The 16,235-nt window shown below is 41.4% G+C and overlaps 1 protein-coding gene across 12 annotated transcripts in view; it reads right to left on the bottom strand.

Annotated features, from left to right (window-relative positions):
* Positions 1–268: 268 nt before the first annotated feature.
* Positions 269–16,235, bottom strand: part of ptpn20 (protein tyrosine phosphatase non-receptor type 20) — a 440,815-nt gene continuing 424,848 nt past the window's right edge. For all 12 annotated transcript variants that reach the window (XM_087982468.1, XM_087982474.1, XM_087982476.1 and 9 more), the window contains 2 exons: positions 9,519–9,581; positions 269–5,941 (listed from right to left, as the gene is read on the bottom strand). In XM_087982468.1, coding sequence (XP_087838594.1) covers positions 5,852–5,941; positions 9,519–9,581 — 153 coding nt within the window. In that variant the 3' untranslated portion in view covers positions 269–5,851. The remainder of the gene's footprint in view (positions 5,942–9,518; positions 9,582–16,235) is intronic.

The raw sequence follows: 16,235 nt of genomic DNA, 5'->3' as shown, positions 1-16,235 counted from the left end.
TCCAAAAAGCTTTAGGGAGTGCATCAATGGCAAGTCCAAATCCAGACGTTTCGTTCTTTGGGTTGGTGATATCATTTCCTGTTATTTCCTGTGGTGAAGTCACTAACTATTCCTTTTCTCAGGGGGTGGTAGATGGGGTCTAACTCAATGTGTGTGTTGGAAAGCCATGCTTCTAGGAATTTCTCGTGCGTGTCTTTATTTGGCTTGTCCTAGGATGGATGTGTTGTCCCAGTCAAAGTAGTGTCCTTCCTCATCTGTATGTGAGGATACTAGTGAGAGAGGGGCATGTCTTTTTGTGGCTAGTTGGTGTTCATATATCCTGGTGGCTAGTTTTCTGCCTGTTCGTCCAATGTAGTGTTTGTTACAGGCCTTGCAAGGTATTTTAGAAATTACATTAGATTTGCTTGTTGTCTGTATGGGGTCTTTCAAGTTCATTAGCAGCTGTTTTAGTGTGTTGGTAGGTTTGTGGGCTGCCATGATGTACATTTACAAAACATTACTGTGAATGCTGCCCCACCCCCCAACTAAAGAGCTCATGTTAGACTGAAATCGAGCAAATTGAAGGGAGACCAAGATGTTGCTTGGGATGCAGCATTTTGAGTATAAGGAGGGACTGGGCAAGACTAGCCACAAAAAGACATGACCCTCTCTCACTAGTATCTTTACATACAGATGAGGAAGGACACCACTTCGGCTGGGACAACACATCCATCCTAAGACAAGCCAAATAAAGACATGCACGAGAATTCCTAGAAGCATGGTATTCCAACTGGAACTCTATCAACAAACACATCGAGTTAGACCCCATCTACCAACCCCTGAGAAAAGGAACAGGAAGTGACTTCACCATAGCAAATAACATCACCACAGGAAATGACATCACCAACCCAAAGAAACCCTAACATATAAATAGAAAGCAGGAATTTTCAGCATTGCTTCACCTGAGGCCCACTGAGGATGTTACCCAGTAGGGTAACAAAATGTCTGGAAATGAATCTTCCAGCTCAGTGAGCAAACCTACATGCAAAACCTCAACCCGAGCTACAAATCTTCTCAAAACCCGGCAAGTCGAAAGATCAGACAGAAAGAGGAGAGGTGAAGAGTTGAAGAGGCAGTGAGAGGAGACAGGGTGAATGCGAGTTCTCCACCTGTTGAAGGTGGAATGCTCCGAAAGCTAGTGCTTCCAAATAAACCTGTTGGACTACAACGTGGTGTTATGTGATTTTCTAACGTTCTTCATCAATTCAGTTCCCTTGACATTTTTCCAAATCCTCAGCTGTAATTTGTTAGTAGAAAGAGTCGCATCTATAAAATATTTTTTGCATCTATTTTAAAAGTGATTTTGATTATTAATGCATAAATAGTAATTTAGCAAAGTTCAGCATTTAAACTTACAGAGGTTAGTGTTAGTTCAAAGTACAATGAGAAAATCTAACTCCATTACTGTTTCATCTGAAATTAACTTTCCGGGAACAATGTTATATATTTTCAAAACCCTAATTACAGTTTAATCAATGAGAGCACAGTGACAGAATCACATGGATTTCAGAGTTTTACTGAAACAAGACACACACATCCTGCCTGAAACTAAAAGGGAAATGAAGGTAATTCATTCATAAATCAAACAGCAGGTACAACAACAAACGCTGTTAAATTGGTAACGAAAATGCCACAATAACCTTGGAAGTGCTGCAAGCAGCAATGTTCACATTTCATTTGCCATAACTTTACGTTGCTTGAAAATGAAAATCGAGATAAAATCAAATGGATAAACACACTTGCTACAACGGAACAAGGATTTGATCAATTGCAAAATGGAAGAGTCTTACTGGCCAATAATTATCCCTCAAACAATTTCACAAAAGTGGAATATTTGGCCATCATCACTGTTTTAGAGGTAAGTACCGATTCCTAGGTATTATTTGAAGAAAGAGGATTGCTTACATTGTTTCCCCAATGAACAGTACCAGATGATTCATTTTGTTGTTGTTCATTGGAAATGGCAGTGCATGAATGCATTATATGCTAATCTATTTGTGTCTGCATTTCAGAAAGAATCTACTGTACTTGAAGCTTTTCGTTACCGTAAGGTTTGGGAGAAGTTTGATTGCAGCTCTTTGTTTGAGCTTGGTGTTAAATGTGATATTAAATCTAAAATGGGTGCAACAACCAAATGACAACCAGGTTTTAGTGAGTTTGCCTTGGTACATTTGGCTGAAATACCTCCACAAACAAGATATGCCGTATTGCATGGGGTCTACATATTGCAAGGAACAGTCCCAAACCAAGCTACAAGAACATTAATGGCACTGACCTTGTCTTTGGAAAAGAGGCAATGTAAGGGAGAGAAGGAAAGAAATGATAGCAAACTTTAGAACAGTCAGCAGTCAATATAACACCCAGTGTCATAAAAAGATCATTATTTTATTGATGTTATGTATTAAAGGCAGATATATAAATATACAGTAATATGTACAAAAGTGAGTAATGGTAGCTTTAAAATGTTAATTCCTGGTAGCATTAAATAATTAACTATAAAGAAAAACAAATTTGAAATAAAGCCATTCCTGTTTAAATTGTGCATACCTTAAATACTGCCCTTTTCTAAATTTGTTGCATTAGTGATTTCTACATTAATATATAAATTTAAACTTGATGCTTTTTTGGCTCTAACTTTGATATATTGAATATAATAGGGTACATAGGGTGGCACGGTGGCTCAGTGGTTAGCACTGCTGCCTCATACTGCCAGGGACATGGGTTCGATTCCCGCCTTGAGCGACTGTCTGTGTGGAGTTTGCACATTCTCCCTGTGTCTGTGTGGATTTGCTCTGGTTTCCTCCCACAGTCCAAAGATGTGCAGGTTAGGTAAATTGGCCATGCTAAATTGCCCGTAGTGTTAGGTGTATTAGTCAGGGTAGGGGAATGGGTCTGGATGGATTACTCTTCAGAGGGTCGGTATGGACTTGTTGGGCCGAAGGGATTGTTTCCACACTGTAGGGAATCTAATCTAATATACAGTAACAAGTATGTGGGGAATTAGGAGTGAATGCTACATTCTACTAACCTGTAGAATAATTGTTTATTTTTTGAATAGACATTCAAGTTGTCACATTCTTTAAAATACACCTTTCCTGAAAGATGGAGTGGTAATAGTTAGATTGAAATTAAAATGACATGGTTATAGAATTATGCTCAATTTAAATTGACAATAGATAAATAAATGTTGTCTGTACCTTAAGAATGCAGTAGATTGAATTATCAACTGGATTGAGCTTAGCAATCATTGCCAAAATCTCAAACGGGCAAAGACTCTACTCCAAGTACCAACATTTGCAATGAAGTTAGTTTGATGGGGAGTGTCAGAGCCTGTGAAAGCTTGCCTGTGGTCCAGTGAACCACCTGATGAAGGGGCAACACTCCGAAAGTTAGTGCTTCCAACTAAACCTGTTGGACTATAGCCTGGTGTTGTGTGATTTTTAACTTTGTACACCCCAGTTCAACACTGGAATCTCCAAATCATTACTGAGGTCCAGTGTATGTCTGCCAGATGAACACTAAGATATCAAAACCTGTGCTGAGCTAGTCAACTGACTGGTACATGCTGTATCAGGTGATGGTGAGGCCACACCTGGAGTACTGTGTACAGTTTTGGTCCCCTTACTTGAGAAAGGATATACTGGCACTGGAGGGTGTGTAGTGGAGGTTCACTGGGTTGATTCTGGAGTTGACAAGGTTGGCTTATGTGGAAAGATTGAGTAAACTGTTACTATATTCATTGGAATTTCAAAGAATGAGGAAGGGTCTGATAGAAATATAGAAAATTATGAAGGGAATAGCTAAGATAGAAGCAGGGAGGTTGTTTCCACTGGCAGGTGTTACTAGAAATAGGGGTCATCACCTCAAAAATAAGGGATTTAGTTGAGGAGAAACTACTTCAACCAAAAGGTTCAACCAAAAATCTATGGAATTCCCTGCCCAGTGAAACAGTTGAAGCTTCCTTGTTGAATGTTTTTGAGGCAAAGATAGATTTTTGAACAGTAAAGGAATTAAGAGTTATGGTGAGCAGGTGGGTGAGTGAAAGTTTGTCTATGTTAAGATGAGTCATGATCTTACTGAATGGTAGAGCAGGCTCGATGGGCCAAATGGCCTACTCCAGCTCTTACTTTTTATGTTCCTATTAAAGGTGGAGGTTGGTTTGCAAAACAATGCGAAGCCAGCTATGTGACTTCAACTTCCATCACCACCTGAGGTTACCATCAAAGATTCTCCTTCTCAACCTCTCCCCTCACTGCCCTCAGGTTAAACCACCACCAGTTCTCTCTCTCTCTCTCTCTAACAGGACAGCAGCCCAACAGCGTGATAAGTCTATGGCGACTTGACATGAAAAGGTCAGAGATAGGTTAGCAAGCTTCATATAGGGACAAGTGAACATCACTCTTCCCCCCCTCTGCCTGAAAATGTGGCTGTGTGGTAAGACAAGGTACAAATGGATTCTCTCTTGTGGCTCTTTCCCCATGGAGCAGCAAGCTTCTGGGATGCATTGCCTGCCTGTTTGGTGGCTGGTGATTCTCAAAAGAGGAGCTCAAAGTCAGATCTTGACTGACACAATGATTGCAGCTTGTGGAAAGTAAGTAACTCAGAGCCAGCACATGTAATTTCCTGGGCTGGTTTTGATTGCTCAAGTGTGTTGGAGAGGAATTTTCAAAGTATTCTCTCATTGCACATTGTTTTCTTTTTGCTCTGTATTTTTTCTTTTCCAGGAGATTTGTTGGTGATAGGGTTGTGGTGGGTGGTGAGTAAGTTTTTACTTAGTGATGACAGTGTGACACAGGCTGACCCTGTCGAACTTTGTGTGCCCGAGAGGAAGTGTTGCCTGCTCAATGCTCTTAAACTGGTCATTTCACCTGCTTGACTTGATGGCATTTTTACGTTTCAAATCGTGCTCTGACCTATCATAATGACAGAAAAGCTTGAACTAATTTTGTTGAATTCAACAAATATCCAACCATTAGTCTAACATGTGCCGCAGTAAGACAGCTGTTGATGTTTTGGAATCATCTGTGCAACTGTAAAAAATCTTTAACTGGGGCAAGAAGTGCTATTATAAAATATACAGGATAAAAACAATCATACTGACAGAATATTAGTTGGTTACATATAATTCAATCGAAACAAAATATTGGAAGAAGGCTTTACAGTCTATAGTGTGGGATTAATCCAGAAATATAAAAATCTCATTGTATTTACATTTGACTGTTGAAGTTTGTTAAACAATTATCCACAAAAATAACTTTTTTTTTAAACATCCTCTCTCTACCTGTGGTCATGATTTTGTGATGTCTCAGTCACATTGGAAATGGCTACTTCTATTATTCCCAAAGGGCAACATCTGCTGTTCAGAGTTCCTCCTGGTTGTGATGTGGTATGATTGACCTCTAATACAGTAAGCATACTGAAAGGGCATAGCCATCCCCCTAAATAACCTGGAGAAAGGCTGGAGAGAGACTCGCTCATAGTTATAAATCCTTAGTGTGAAGAACACAGAGGTTGTGTTTAGTCTTGTTGAATACATATGTGGCATTTGATTGACCTCAGTTCAACTAGAAAATTGCTTAAATAAATTCTCCTTATTTGTGAGAGCCATACAAGTCATAAATAAACAGCTTTTGTATAACTCCTTTAGATATTAATGAGTACAATTGTGAAATCACAGTTCGTTACTTATTTGTTATTGCTGGCATGGTGTTGGTCCTGAATCCAATTAACACGTAGGAGTAGTCACTTCAGTGTGTAGCTCACACATTCCCAGACCCATGGCCTGTGAGCTCTGACCCCCAGCTGCCATGGACTACTTTGTCACAACATGTTCTTCTCTTGTTGTCTGTTGAATGCTCTCTAGAATTTCCAACACAATGTTGTAGCAGAACAAGTACTGATCCTGCATGTCAATACAGAGAAAGCGATAACTTTACACATCTCACAATAAATAAATGTCAATGACACATGGGGGTCACACAAATCAAGAAAAGAAAGTACTGCCCTTTCTGGTCAGCTCAGTCAAATGTGGCTCAATCCTTCCACCACGTCAGTTCAATAAGAATGAAAACCTCTATTCAATCTAATCCGACAGGTCAGGAGTTACAGCTATTAAGAATAATATATAGCTTGAAGTTTCAATCATAGTTTTAGAGTTCAGGTAGTTTCTTTATCAAGAAACATTTTATCCTTAGTGTTAAAAATCTACTGGTGGACTCTTGTGACTGAAACACATAATAAAATGGTAAGGTCCAACAAGCTAGGTTTCATTGTGGGATCTGACTCTTCCACTATTAACAACGGGTGAGATCATAAAACAGCACACTGCTCACTCATTTCTCCTTGTGTAAGGGATCATAAAAGAAGATATTCAATATGGTGGACCAAGAGAAACTGTTCTCTTTCAAGAATCACATAAAAAGTCATAGAGCCATACAGCGCCGCTCAGTCCAACCAGTCCATGCCGACCATAATCCCAAAATAAACTAGTCCCACCTGCCTGTGCTTGGCCCGTATCCCTACAAACACTTCTTATTCATGCACTTTTCCAAATGTCTCTTAAATGCTGAAACAGTACCCGCATTCACCCCTTCCTCTGAAAGTTCACTCCAGACACCAACCATTTTCTGTGTAAAGAAAAGTTGCCCTATGTGTCTTTTTAAAATATTTCTCCTCTCACATTAAAAATATGCCACCTAGTCTTGGAATCCTGTCAGTCACCTTATCTATACCCCTCATGATTTTATAAACCTCTATAAGGTCACCACTTAACCTCCTATGCTCCAGTTAAAAAAGTCCCAACTTATCCAGCCTCTCCTTATAATTCAAACCTGGCAATATCCTGGTAATTTTTTTTCTGAACCCTCCCCAGCTTGATAATGTCGTACCTAAAAAAGGGCAACTAGAGCTAGACACAGTACTCAAGAAGAATCCTGAACAACCTCACCAAAATCCTGAATGACCTCAACGTGATATCCCAACTCCTACACTCAAAGGTGTGAGCAATGAAGGCAAGTGTGTTAAATGACCCTGTCTTTATGCAAACAGTTATTCACCTGAAGCCCTATATCTCTCTGTTCTACAACACTACCTGAGGCCTATTTTTAGTTGTACAAGTCCTGCCTTCATTTGTTTTACCAAAAGACAATATCTCACATTTATCCAAATTAAACTCCATCTGCCACTCTTCAGTCCATTGACCCAATTGATCAAGATCTGTTTGTAACCTTAGATAACTTTCTTCACAGTTCACTATTGGGAGGACAATCCTGGCTTCAGGTCACAGTATTGTGGAAGCACCCAGTGTGGGATAATAGATTCTCTAACTCTTTCCATTTATAGTGTATGGATCACTATTCAAATAGCTTCACTAGACTTTGTTGCAAAGAGGCAAGGTGATATTAGGAAATGGACAGAAAGGAAACTTGATAAATCATATTAAGCACCACTTTTCACTACTTCTCTCCCGATGTATGTATTCTCATGGCTTAATTGAAATGAGTAAGATACTGAGACTGTTTGTCTGAAACCAGGCTTTGTTGAGCTCTGGAGAAAGATCTTATCTCGGGATTGGAGACTGGCCAAAACACTGAAACCAAATAATCATCAAACAGATATAGAAACCAAGCTTTGTTGGAGAATGGAACTTTATGACAACTTGATGTGCTTTTGTCCACAGAAATACTGAAGACAAGCTCAAAGTCTTTCCAACAATGAGCCTGCATTGAAAGACTGAGGCCTACCAGAGTAGGTAAGTGAGGCTGAATCTGGGGTGAATTTGATGCGTGTTTGTAAGGGATTGCAGTTTGATGGGGGTCCATGACCACTGAACGAACTATCCAGAGGTCAAGGCTAATGCTCTGGGAACACGATTTCAAATCCCACCTTGCCTGCCGGTGGAATGTAAATTCAATTAGAGTCATAGAGATGTCCAGCATGGAAACAGACCTTTTGGTCTAATGCGTCCATGCCGACTAGATATCCTAAATTAATCTAGTCCCATTTACCAGCACTTGACCCATATCCCTCTGAACCCTTCCCATTCATATACCCACCCAGATGCCTTGTAAATGTTGTAATTGCGCCAGGCAGCTCGTTCCATATACACACCACTCTCTGTGTGAAAAGGATGCCCTTTAGGTCCCTTTTAAATCTTTCCTCTCTATCCTCCAGTTCTGGACTTCCCCACCCCAGGGAGAAGAACTTCTCTATTTACCCTAACCATGCCCCTCGTGGTTTTATAAAGCTCTATAAGGTCACCCCTCAGCCTCCAACGCTCCAGGGAAAACAGCCCCAGCCTATTCAACCACTCCCTATAGCTCAAATTTTCCAATCCTGGCAATATCCTTATACATTTTTTCTGAACCCTTTCAAGTTTCACAACATCATTCCGATAGGAAAGAGACCAGAATTGCAAATAAGATTCCAAAAGTGGCCTAATTAATGTCCTGTAGGCCACAACATGACCTCCCAACTCCTATACTCAATGCTCTGATCAAGAAAGGCAAGCATCCCAAATGCCTTCCTCACTATTCTATCTTTTACTTTCAAGAAACTGTGAACCTGTACTCCAAGGTTTCTTTGTTCAACCACACTTCCCAGGCCCATACCATTAAGTATGTAAGCCCTGCTCTGATTTGCCTTTCCAAAATGCAGCACCTCACGTTTATCCAAGATGGAGGATGGGAAAAATTTGTGTCAGTAAGAGCTGCTCCTTTTTTGTGGTATTTTCAGTGTTGGAGCTGATTTTCTTGAATTCCCGGAGCAGCGATTACTGTTTTATATGTTGTTGCATTGTTTTGGAACTTTGCGGAAAAAAAGATCAAAACACTGGCACTTTAAAAAGGAGGAAGAGAACAAAGGCAGAGACCACGTGGTCAATGAATCTAAATAAAAATTAACATGTCAGGAATTGAAAGCCAGTCTCAGTAATAGATGGCAGGAAACTCAGTTCAAGGGCAATTAGTAATGTTGCACAACATGCATCAAATCCCAGCTCCTATGAAAGAACAAAGGAAAAGAAAACACATGTCTGAAGGCAGCGGTGAAGGACAGATCAGGGCGGGCGTGGTAGTGAGTGCTGGTCAGGTGGAGACAGGTGGTCATTCTGGTGGTGGCTGGGAAGCAGAGGGGTTGTGTTGGGAGTGTGTTCACTGTAGCCATTCTGCTTCTGGCCCACAGGCTGAGTTGTAAAGACATATTACTCATGGACATGTTCCCACTTCCCCTTCTGTTGAGCTGCTGAGCTTCCTTACTCCCAAGAAACCTGGCTGCCCAGGAGTTACTATGATGACTCACAACCTTTGTGTACTATCTCAATGACCAAACTGCTTGCCCTCAGCAGATCGATCACCTGCCCCTTACAGGTCAAACTCAACCGGCCTCCCAACTAGGGGCGAGATTATGTTCCCAGGGTGACAGGCAGTCCTGTCAGTACACTTGTCCAAAGTGCTTTCGGAACAGTGTATTGTTAGGTTTACCTTAGTCTGGATCATGCCATGGCGTTGTCTTCTCATGTTCCTCACTATGTCCATGATGTCAAACTATATAAAAGAGCAAAGTCATTGCAAGTTGTCAGTATGATTCATATGCACAAACCCATGGAAAGTTTAGAACAAAATATTAGTAGACTTGCTATCTATCAAATATTAATATCAATCTTAATTACCTATCAAATGTTGACTTAACTTTATCTTTGTGCAATAATGGATGATAGAATGCCCAGTGTGAGCTATATCAATCAAATCAAATTCAATTTAACTAATACAGACGCTGGGCCTAAAACAGGTTTCAACTATTTTCCATCTTTTGTTTTCCCCCAGGAGGTTTGCACTCACTGAAATGACTCCTTCTTCTTCAACCTTACCAATGATGTGGAGGTGCCGGTGTTGGACTGAGGTGAACAAGGTCAGAAATCACATGACACCAAGTTATAGTCCAACAGGTTTATTTGAAATCACAAGTTTTTGCAGCGTTGCCCCCACATCAGGTCCATGTCACTTCACCTGATGAAGCAGCAATGCTCTGAAAGCTTGTGATTTCAAGAGGCTCCCAAACACTGAGGATGTCACCTAGACAGGGGACGAAATGTCTGCAACACAAATTCCCAGCTCGGCGAACAGAACCATAACATCAAATCAACCTGTTGGACTATAACCTGGCATTGTCTGTTTTATAACCTTTCCAATGCATGCTGGTACCCCTCTTGCCTCATCCGATTGAACCTCAAATAGTTCTCCACTTTTCCTCCCTCAGTTCCAACTCACATTCTTTCTTATCCCTGACCCCCACGAAACCTGACCATCATTTCTACCCTGTATTGCAGCTGATCATCTCCTCAGGAATGCATGAAAAAGAGAGAGAGAGAGAGAGGAAGCAAGTTGTTGTGAGTGAAATCCAGAGCTTAGGGTTAGGAAACAAAAGGCACCATTAGTGCAAATTAAAATTGGGGAAGTCCACGTGGCCGGAATTAGAGGAGCAGAGATATTTCAGATGGTGGTGGGGTGGAAGAGATTGCAGTGATCGTGAAGGTCAAGGCCATGGAATGATTTCAAAGTCAGGGTGACAATTTTGAAATCAAGGCGTTGCTTGTTGGGAAGATACTATATGTCAGCGAGGCCTGGGCGATGATAGGGAACTGGGACCTGTTTCAGTTAAAACACAGACAGCAGAGTTTTGTATGACCTCAAGCTTTTCAGCCAGGGGTAGGTGGGGGACCGGCCAGCAATGCATCAGAATGATCGAGACTGGACTCGAGCTATACATAGAATCATAGAATCCCTACAGTGTGGAAACAGGCCATTTGGCCCACCAAGTCCACACTGACCCTCCAAAGCGTAACCCACCCAGACGCATTCCCCTACTACTCTACATTTACCCCTGATTAATGCACCTAACTCACACATTCCTGAACATTATAGGTAATTTGCCAAGGCTAATCCACCTAAAGTGCACATCTTTGGATTGTGGGAGGAAACCAGAGCACCTGAAATAAACCCACGCAGGGAGAATGTGCAAACTCCTTTCGATTTTGTCCAGCCACTCTGCGGATCTCCGGAGAACTGTGAGAGTGAGGGGCTGGGGAAACCGTAAGTGAAGACATTGACATGCGATTGACTCTCGTAGTGGCTGTGTAACCGTGCAGCTTAGAGGGCACGTTGGTGATAGATAACAAAGGTACAAATGAGGGCACCAACTGAGCTAAGCTGACAGAAGTGAGTCAATACAGATTTTAGGTTGCTGACAGACAGTGTGGAAGCCTAACTGTAGGATAAACAGGATGAATTCCAATGCACCAGGAGCCAAGGCAAACAGAACCACTTCTGTTCAAAGGGGCTCTGTGTAACATAACCTCATAATTAACGACAGCTTCTCAGGCTGAGTATTTACACAGGATTAGAAGTATCTGTGATTCATGCTTTTCCTTATCAATGGCGATTTTACAAGTCATGAGCTATTGCAGCAGGAATGTCCATTCACATTGACGTCATCTTTATGGAGGTGGCAAATGGCTTCACACTAGATATTCAGTCAGTAAACAACTCTCACTCATTCACATCTACCTCCAATATCTGTGAATGGTACAGTGAATACAGGAACGTCCTGACATGAGATCAGGTTCCCTATATGATTGCACTTCACAGTGTGCAACGTTTTGAGGCTTTGGGGTATTTCTTAGCAAATGTTGACAAGCTCCTGCCCAAGACAAAGCCTTCAGGCTGACCAGTCGATGGTATTTCCAGGCTTCAGCAATGTCAGCTAAACACTAACCATCTTGTCCTATCAGTAAACCTGAGGCCACAATTTTAATAGCCTCACGGACTGCTTTCGCCAAACTGAATGGTCATTCCTGTCAGTAGAGCTGTATCTCGTACAGGTCCCAGGATCATACATGAAATAAAGATAGTGTTGCATTTGTATCATGCCCCTCATGAATTTACATCACAGTCTGTTGAAATATCTAAATTCTGTTGAAGTTCACCGTGAAAATGAAAATCCTACAAACAACAACCTGATGATGAGCAAGTTGATTGATTCTTAGTGATGTTGGCTCAAGAGTGAAAACTGACCCCTTTCTCGATGTAATGCCACACGATCTTATCCATCCACTGAAGAATATAGGCCAGATCTTGCTTTAACACCTCATCTGAAAGACAGTGCCTCTGGCAGTGCAGCACTCCCTCAGTGCTCCAATGCTTGCACTGAACCTATAACGTCTAATTCAGAGACTAGAGTCAGACCGCATCCTTACCAAGCATGTTTAATAAAGTGAATGCACAAACTGAAGCTATGATCAACCAAAACCCCTACCCCTTCTGCAATCACAGAAACAGGCTGTTCAACCAAACCAATCCATGCCAGTGGACTAACAATAGCAAGATATACTGCAGATCTTGTGGGCTGCAGGGGAATGGATAGCCTGGGTTTTCAAGTCAGGATAAAAGAAAGTACAAACTCATTATGGTCTGAAAGTCAGCAGGGAGGGTACGTAGAGTGCTGGGTACTCTGTAAAAACTCAAATCTGAAAAAGCCCACGAACATGGCTGATGATCCACCAATGACATGTGACTCACCTCTTACAGGGACACTGTCCAGCATAACATACACCAACTATAATAGATAACACCTCCCTCCAGCACTCAACCCATTTTTGTCCCTCTATAGACTCATTATGTCACCCTCAGCACTCACCTTCCCATTTATTTTAATTTTGAAAACAGTAGGTTATAAAGGAGTACTTTTAAACCTGTCAGTCATGGAATCCTCAACTATTTTGAAATGAAAACAAAATGTTGCTTATTTGTGCCTGTTGTCTTGTATCTATTTATCCAGGTACTTCAGAAACTAATACTTCGTTGTGTGTTTTACACTTAATGCTGGTTTGATAATTGAGAGTCCTGATGAATTAGGTTAGATCCCCCTATTGTGTGGAAACAAGCCCTTCAGCCCAACGAAGAGTAACCCACCCACACCTATTTCCCTCTGACTAATGCACCTAACACTATGGGCAATTTCCCATCACCAATTGACCTGACCTGCACATTGTTGGACTGTGGGAGGAAACCCACTCAGACACAGGAAGAATGTACAAACCCCACACAGACAGTTACCGAGGCTGGGATTGAACCTGGGACCCTAGCACTGTGACACAGCAGTGCTAACCACTAAGCCATCCCTTCTTCTAATTCTGCTTTTGTGAGTCTAAATGTCCCAAATATCTAGTCAACTATCAAAGATGTTGTTACTGCATGACTGAATCGCTTAATTTGAGTGATTTAGAATGATAAAGGAACCCCTGAAAACTAAAAAATCCTGCAAAAATTTAAAGTCGCCTTTAAGAAAATCTCACATTAAGACTGTCAGGTTCAAAGAATCAGAGCTGGTTGCATAGTATGAATGATTGCATTTTTTAAAAAACACTGTGTATCATACTGAAAAGTGAGCTCTTCTGGGCTTTATAGATAGTGGCAGAGAGTGCAAAAGCTGTTCTGTTGAACCTAGGGAAACATTTTGATCCAGGTTTCCAATTCTAGCCACCAGAAGGGTATGAAGGCTCCAAAGTTGGCGGGGGGGGGGGGGGGGGGGGGGCGCTGGTCAGAAGAGATTTACTAGAATGGCTTCAGGGGTGAGGGATTACACAGAAGTCGGGGCTCCTCTTATAAGAGCCAAGAAACTAGAAGAGGTTTTGATGGAGCTGTATAAAATAATGTACGGGTTTGTCAGACTAAATACACACTGCACTCACACATTGATTGGCGATAATATCGGAGGGAATACAAGGAAAAACATTTACACAAAGAGTGGTCAAGGTTTGGAATGAACTCCATCACCACCCCATGCTACACTTTCAGCTGGATGCAGATTCAAATTCGTGTTCCAAAGGAAACTTGGTAATTACTTAGAGACACCCAGAGAGAAAGTTGTGGTAGGTGGGGTGGCAGTAATATGAGGGATTTCATTTTAGGTTGCGAGAACAGGTGTAGACTTAATGGGCTGAATGGACTTCTTCTGTGATGCACTATTCACAAAGTGCATTGTGAAGGTTCTGGAGGCTTAAAAGCGGGAGGGGACAAGAGGAAATAAGGGACCAAAGCAACAAGGGAAGGCTCACTATTTCTGTCCCTCGCCCAGATGGGGTGCAACAGGAGGCTTCTGACTCACCATCACCTTCTCAAGGGCATTCAGGGATGGGAAATGAATACTGACCTGGCCAGCAGGGCTCACAGCCTTGAGAAAATAAAAAATGATCAAACACCCAAATCCCACAGGCAGAAAAGGGCTCTGATTTAAAGATTCTGATTCTGGAAAAGGGTCATTTCCTACTCAAAACGTCAACTCTGCTTTCTGTTCACGGAGGCTGCCAGACCTGCTGAGTTTCTCCAGCATTCTCTGTACTTGTTTCAGAATTCTTAGTTCAGATACAATTAATAGGATACTGTACCTCTGACCTACAGCACAGATTGTATTTAAGTGCACATTTAATTCCATTCTATCTCCACTTAATCCAAAATAGAATACTGGTATTTCTTAATTTGCTTTGAGGGTCAATGAGGACAACAGTAATGAATGTGGGTCTCTGCTCCCAGGTAGAGCACTGACAAGGGGAAAGGGATCTGGTGAATGCTACTGACAAGTCCATCTTTGCACATTGAGTGGTGGCAGATCCCTTGTCAACTCGATAGCCCCAACATTTAAAATGCTACTAACTTCATTATAAAGGTAAAGTTGTCACTGCCCTACTTTAGTGAGAGACCACAGGGCTGCTCACTCATTGGAAAGGGATGATTGGGTGGTGGCTTAACCTGAGGGTCACTATGTATCATGATAACCTCAGCTAGTGCAGGGATTGAGCCCATGCTGTTGGCATCGCTCTATATCACAAACCACTCTTGCAGCCCAACTGAGCTAACCAACCCTATACCTTACTCATGAAAACTGTGCACATAAGCAAGGGAGTCTTTGTACTCATGGACTCATAAGCTGTGTAAACTAGCCCTTTCAGTTGCAAAGGTGGAGAAAACAAAATGGACACGAAACTAAAAGTCTCAACACCTCCTCTCGCCTTTCCTGACATTTTAAAAATATTCATTTTTAACCATAATGAGCTACTTCAAGTATCAAATGAATTGCTTCATATCAAACACTGGCTGTAATTCATTTGTCTCGTTGATAAGTCTCTTTCTCTTCCTCCCTCTGTCGGCATCTTTCCATTTTATCACTTCCCTCTGAACATGTTGCCTTTCCCATGCAACTCGGTATCCACTATGGACTCAGATGTTCTTCTTTAATGCCTTTATCAAGATCTTTTATATAAACATATGAGTATCAGAATGTCTGAGGTTGATCCCCAGGGTGCTCTGCTCAGAGCAGCTGTCCAATTAGACCCAGCACCACTGATCGTCAGCTTTTCTTTCCCATCATTTATCCAATTTTCAGTTCTTCCTTTTATGGCAAGACCTCTAATTTTAATGTCATCTTATGTGGGACACTTTATTAAATGCCTTCTGAATGTCAAGATAGCCACTGCATTCCCCATGTCAGTCAATCCTTTCACATCTTCAAAGAATTCCAATACCTTCGTTCTGTCTCACTCGCTTTTCATAAATCCAAGTTGCCTTCAAATTCTAGCCTTGCCTTTGTTAAATGTCCTTGAATTACCATCTTTGTAATAAACTTCAAAGACTTTCCTTTCATACAGTTCAACTTTACAGACCGATAAGGATATAGCTAATGGTCCTGGAATCCCTATGGAAAGACTTGTTTAAATAACCACTTTTCTGATATTGTGCTCCCTGTTTTTGATAGCAAGGGACCACTCAATTTATTTAATAATTCCCACCATTGACCTCTATTCATTTTCAAATTCTAAGACAATGATACGACTCTTCGAAATAATTTCCGACAAAAAAAAACCTCATTGCCCACATTGACACTTTCCCTTGTCTGCAAAATAGTGTGTAGGAACTCTTCTGGTTAATTTAGTCCATCAGAATTCTTCAATGCACAAATCATACCCAGAGACCTGCAACAAGTACATAAACTTCTGGAGTCTCACAGCTGGACTGACAAATTGAAGGGAAGAGGGGGGTTTGAATTAGACCCCATGCTCCCATTCTGAAATGGAAAATGAGGCCAAAACCCAGCCATACTGCCACAGAATGGACCCAAATTTACGACAAATAAGACCATAAGAAATA

The sequence above is a fragment of the Chiloscyllium plagiosum genome, unplaced genomic scaffold (assembly GCF_037043375.1).
Source record: "Chiloscyllium plagiosum isolate Xiang-an unplaced genomic scaffold, Cpla_swu_hap1 HiC_scaffold_43, whole genome shotgun sequence".
NCBI lineage: Eukaryota > Metazoa > Chordata > Chondrichthyes > Orectolobiformes > Hemiscylliidae > Chiloscyllium > Chiloscyllium plagiosum.
Note: the sequence above shows the minus strand (reverse complement) of the source record. Positions and strands in the feature narration are given on the sequence as shown.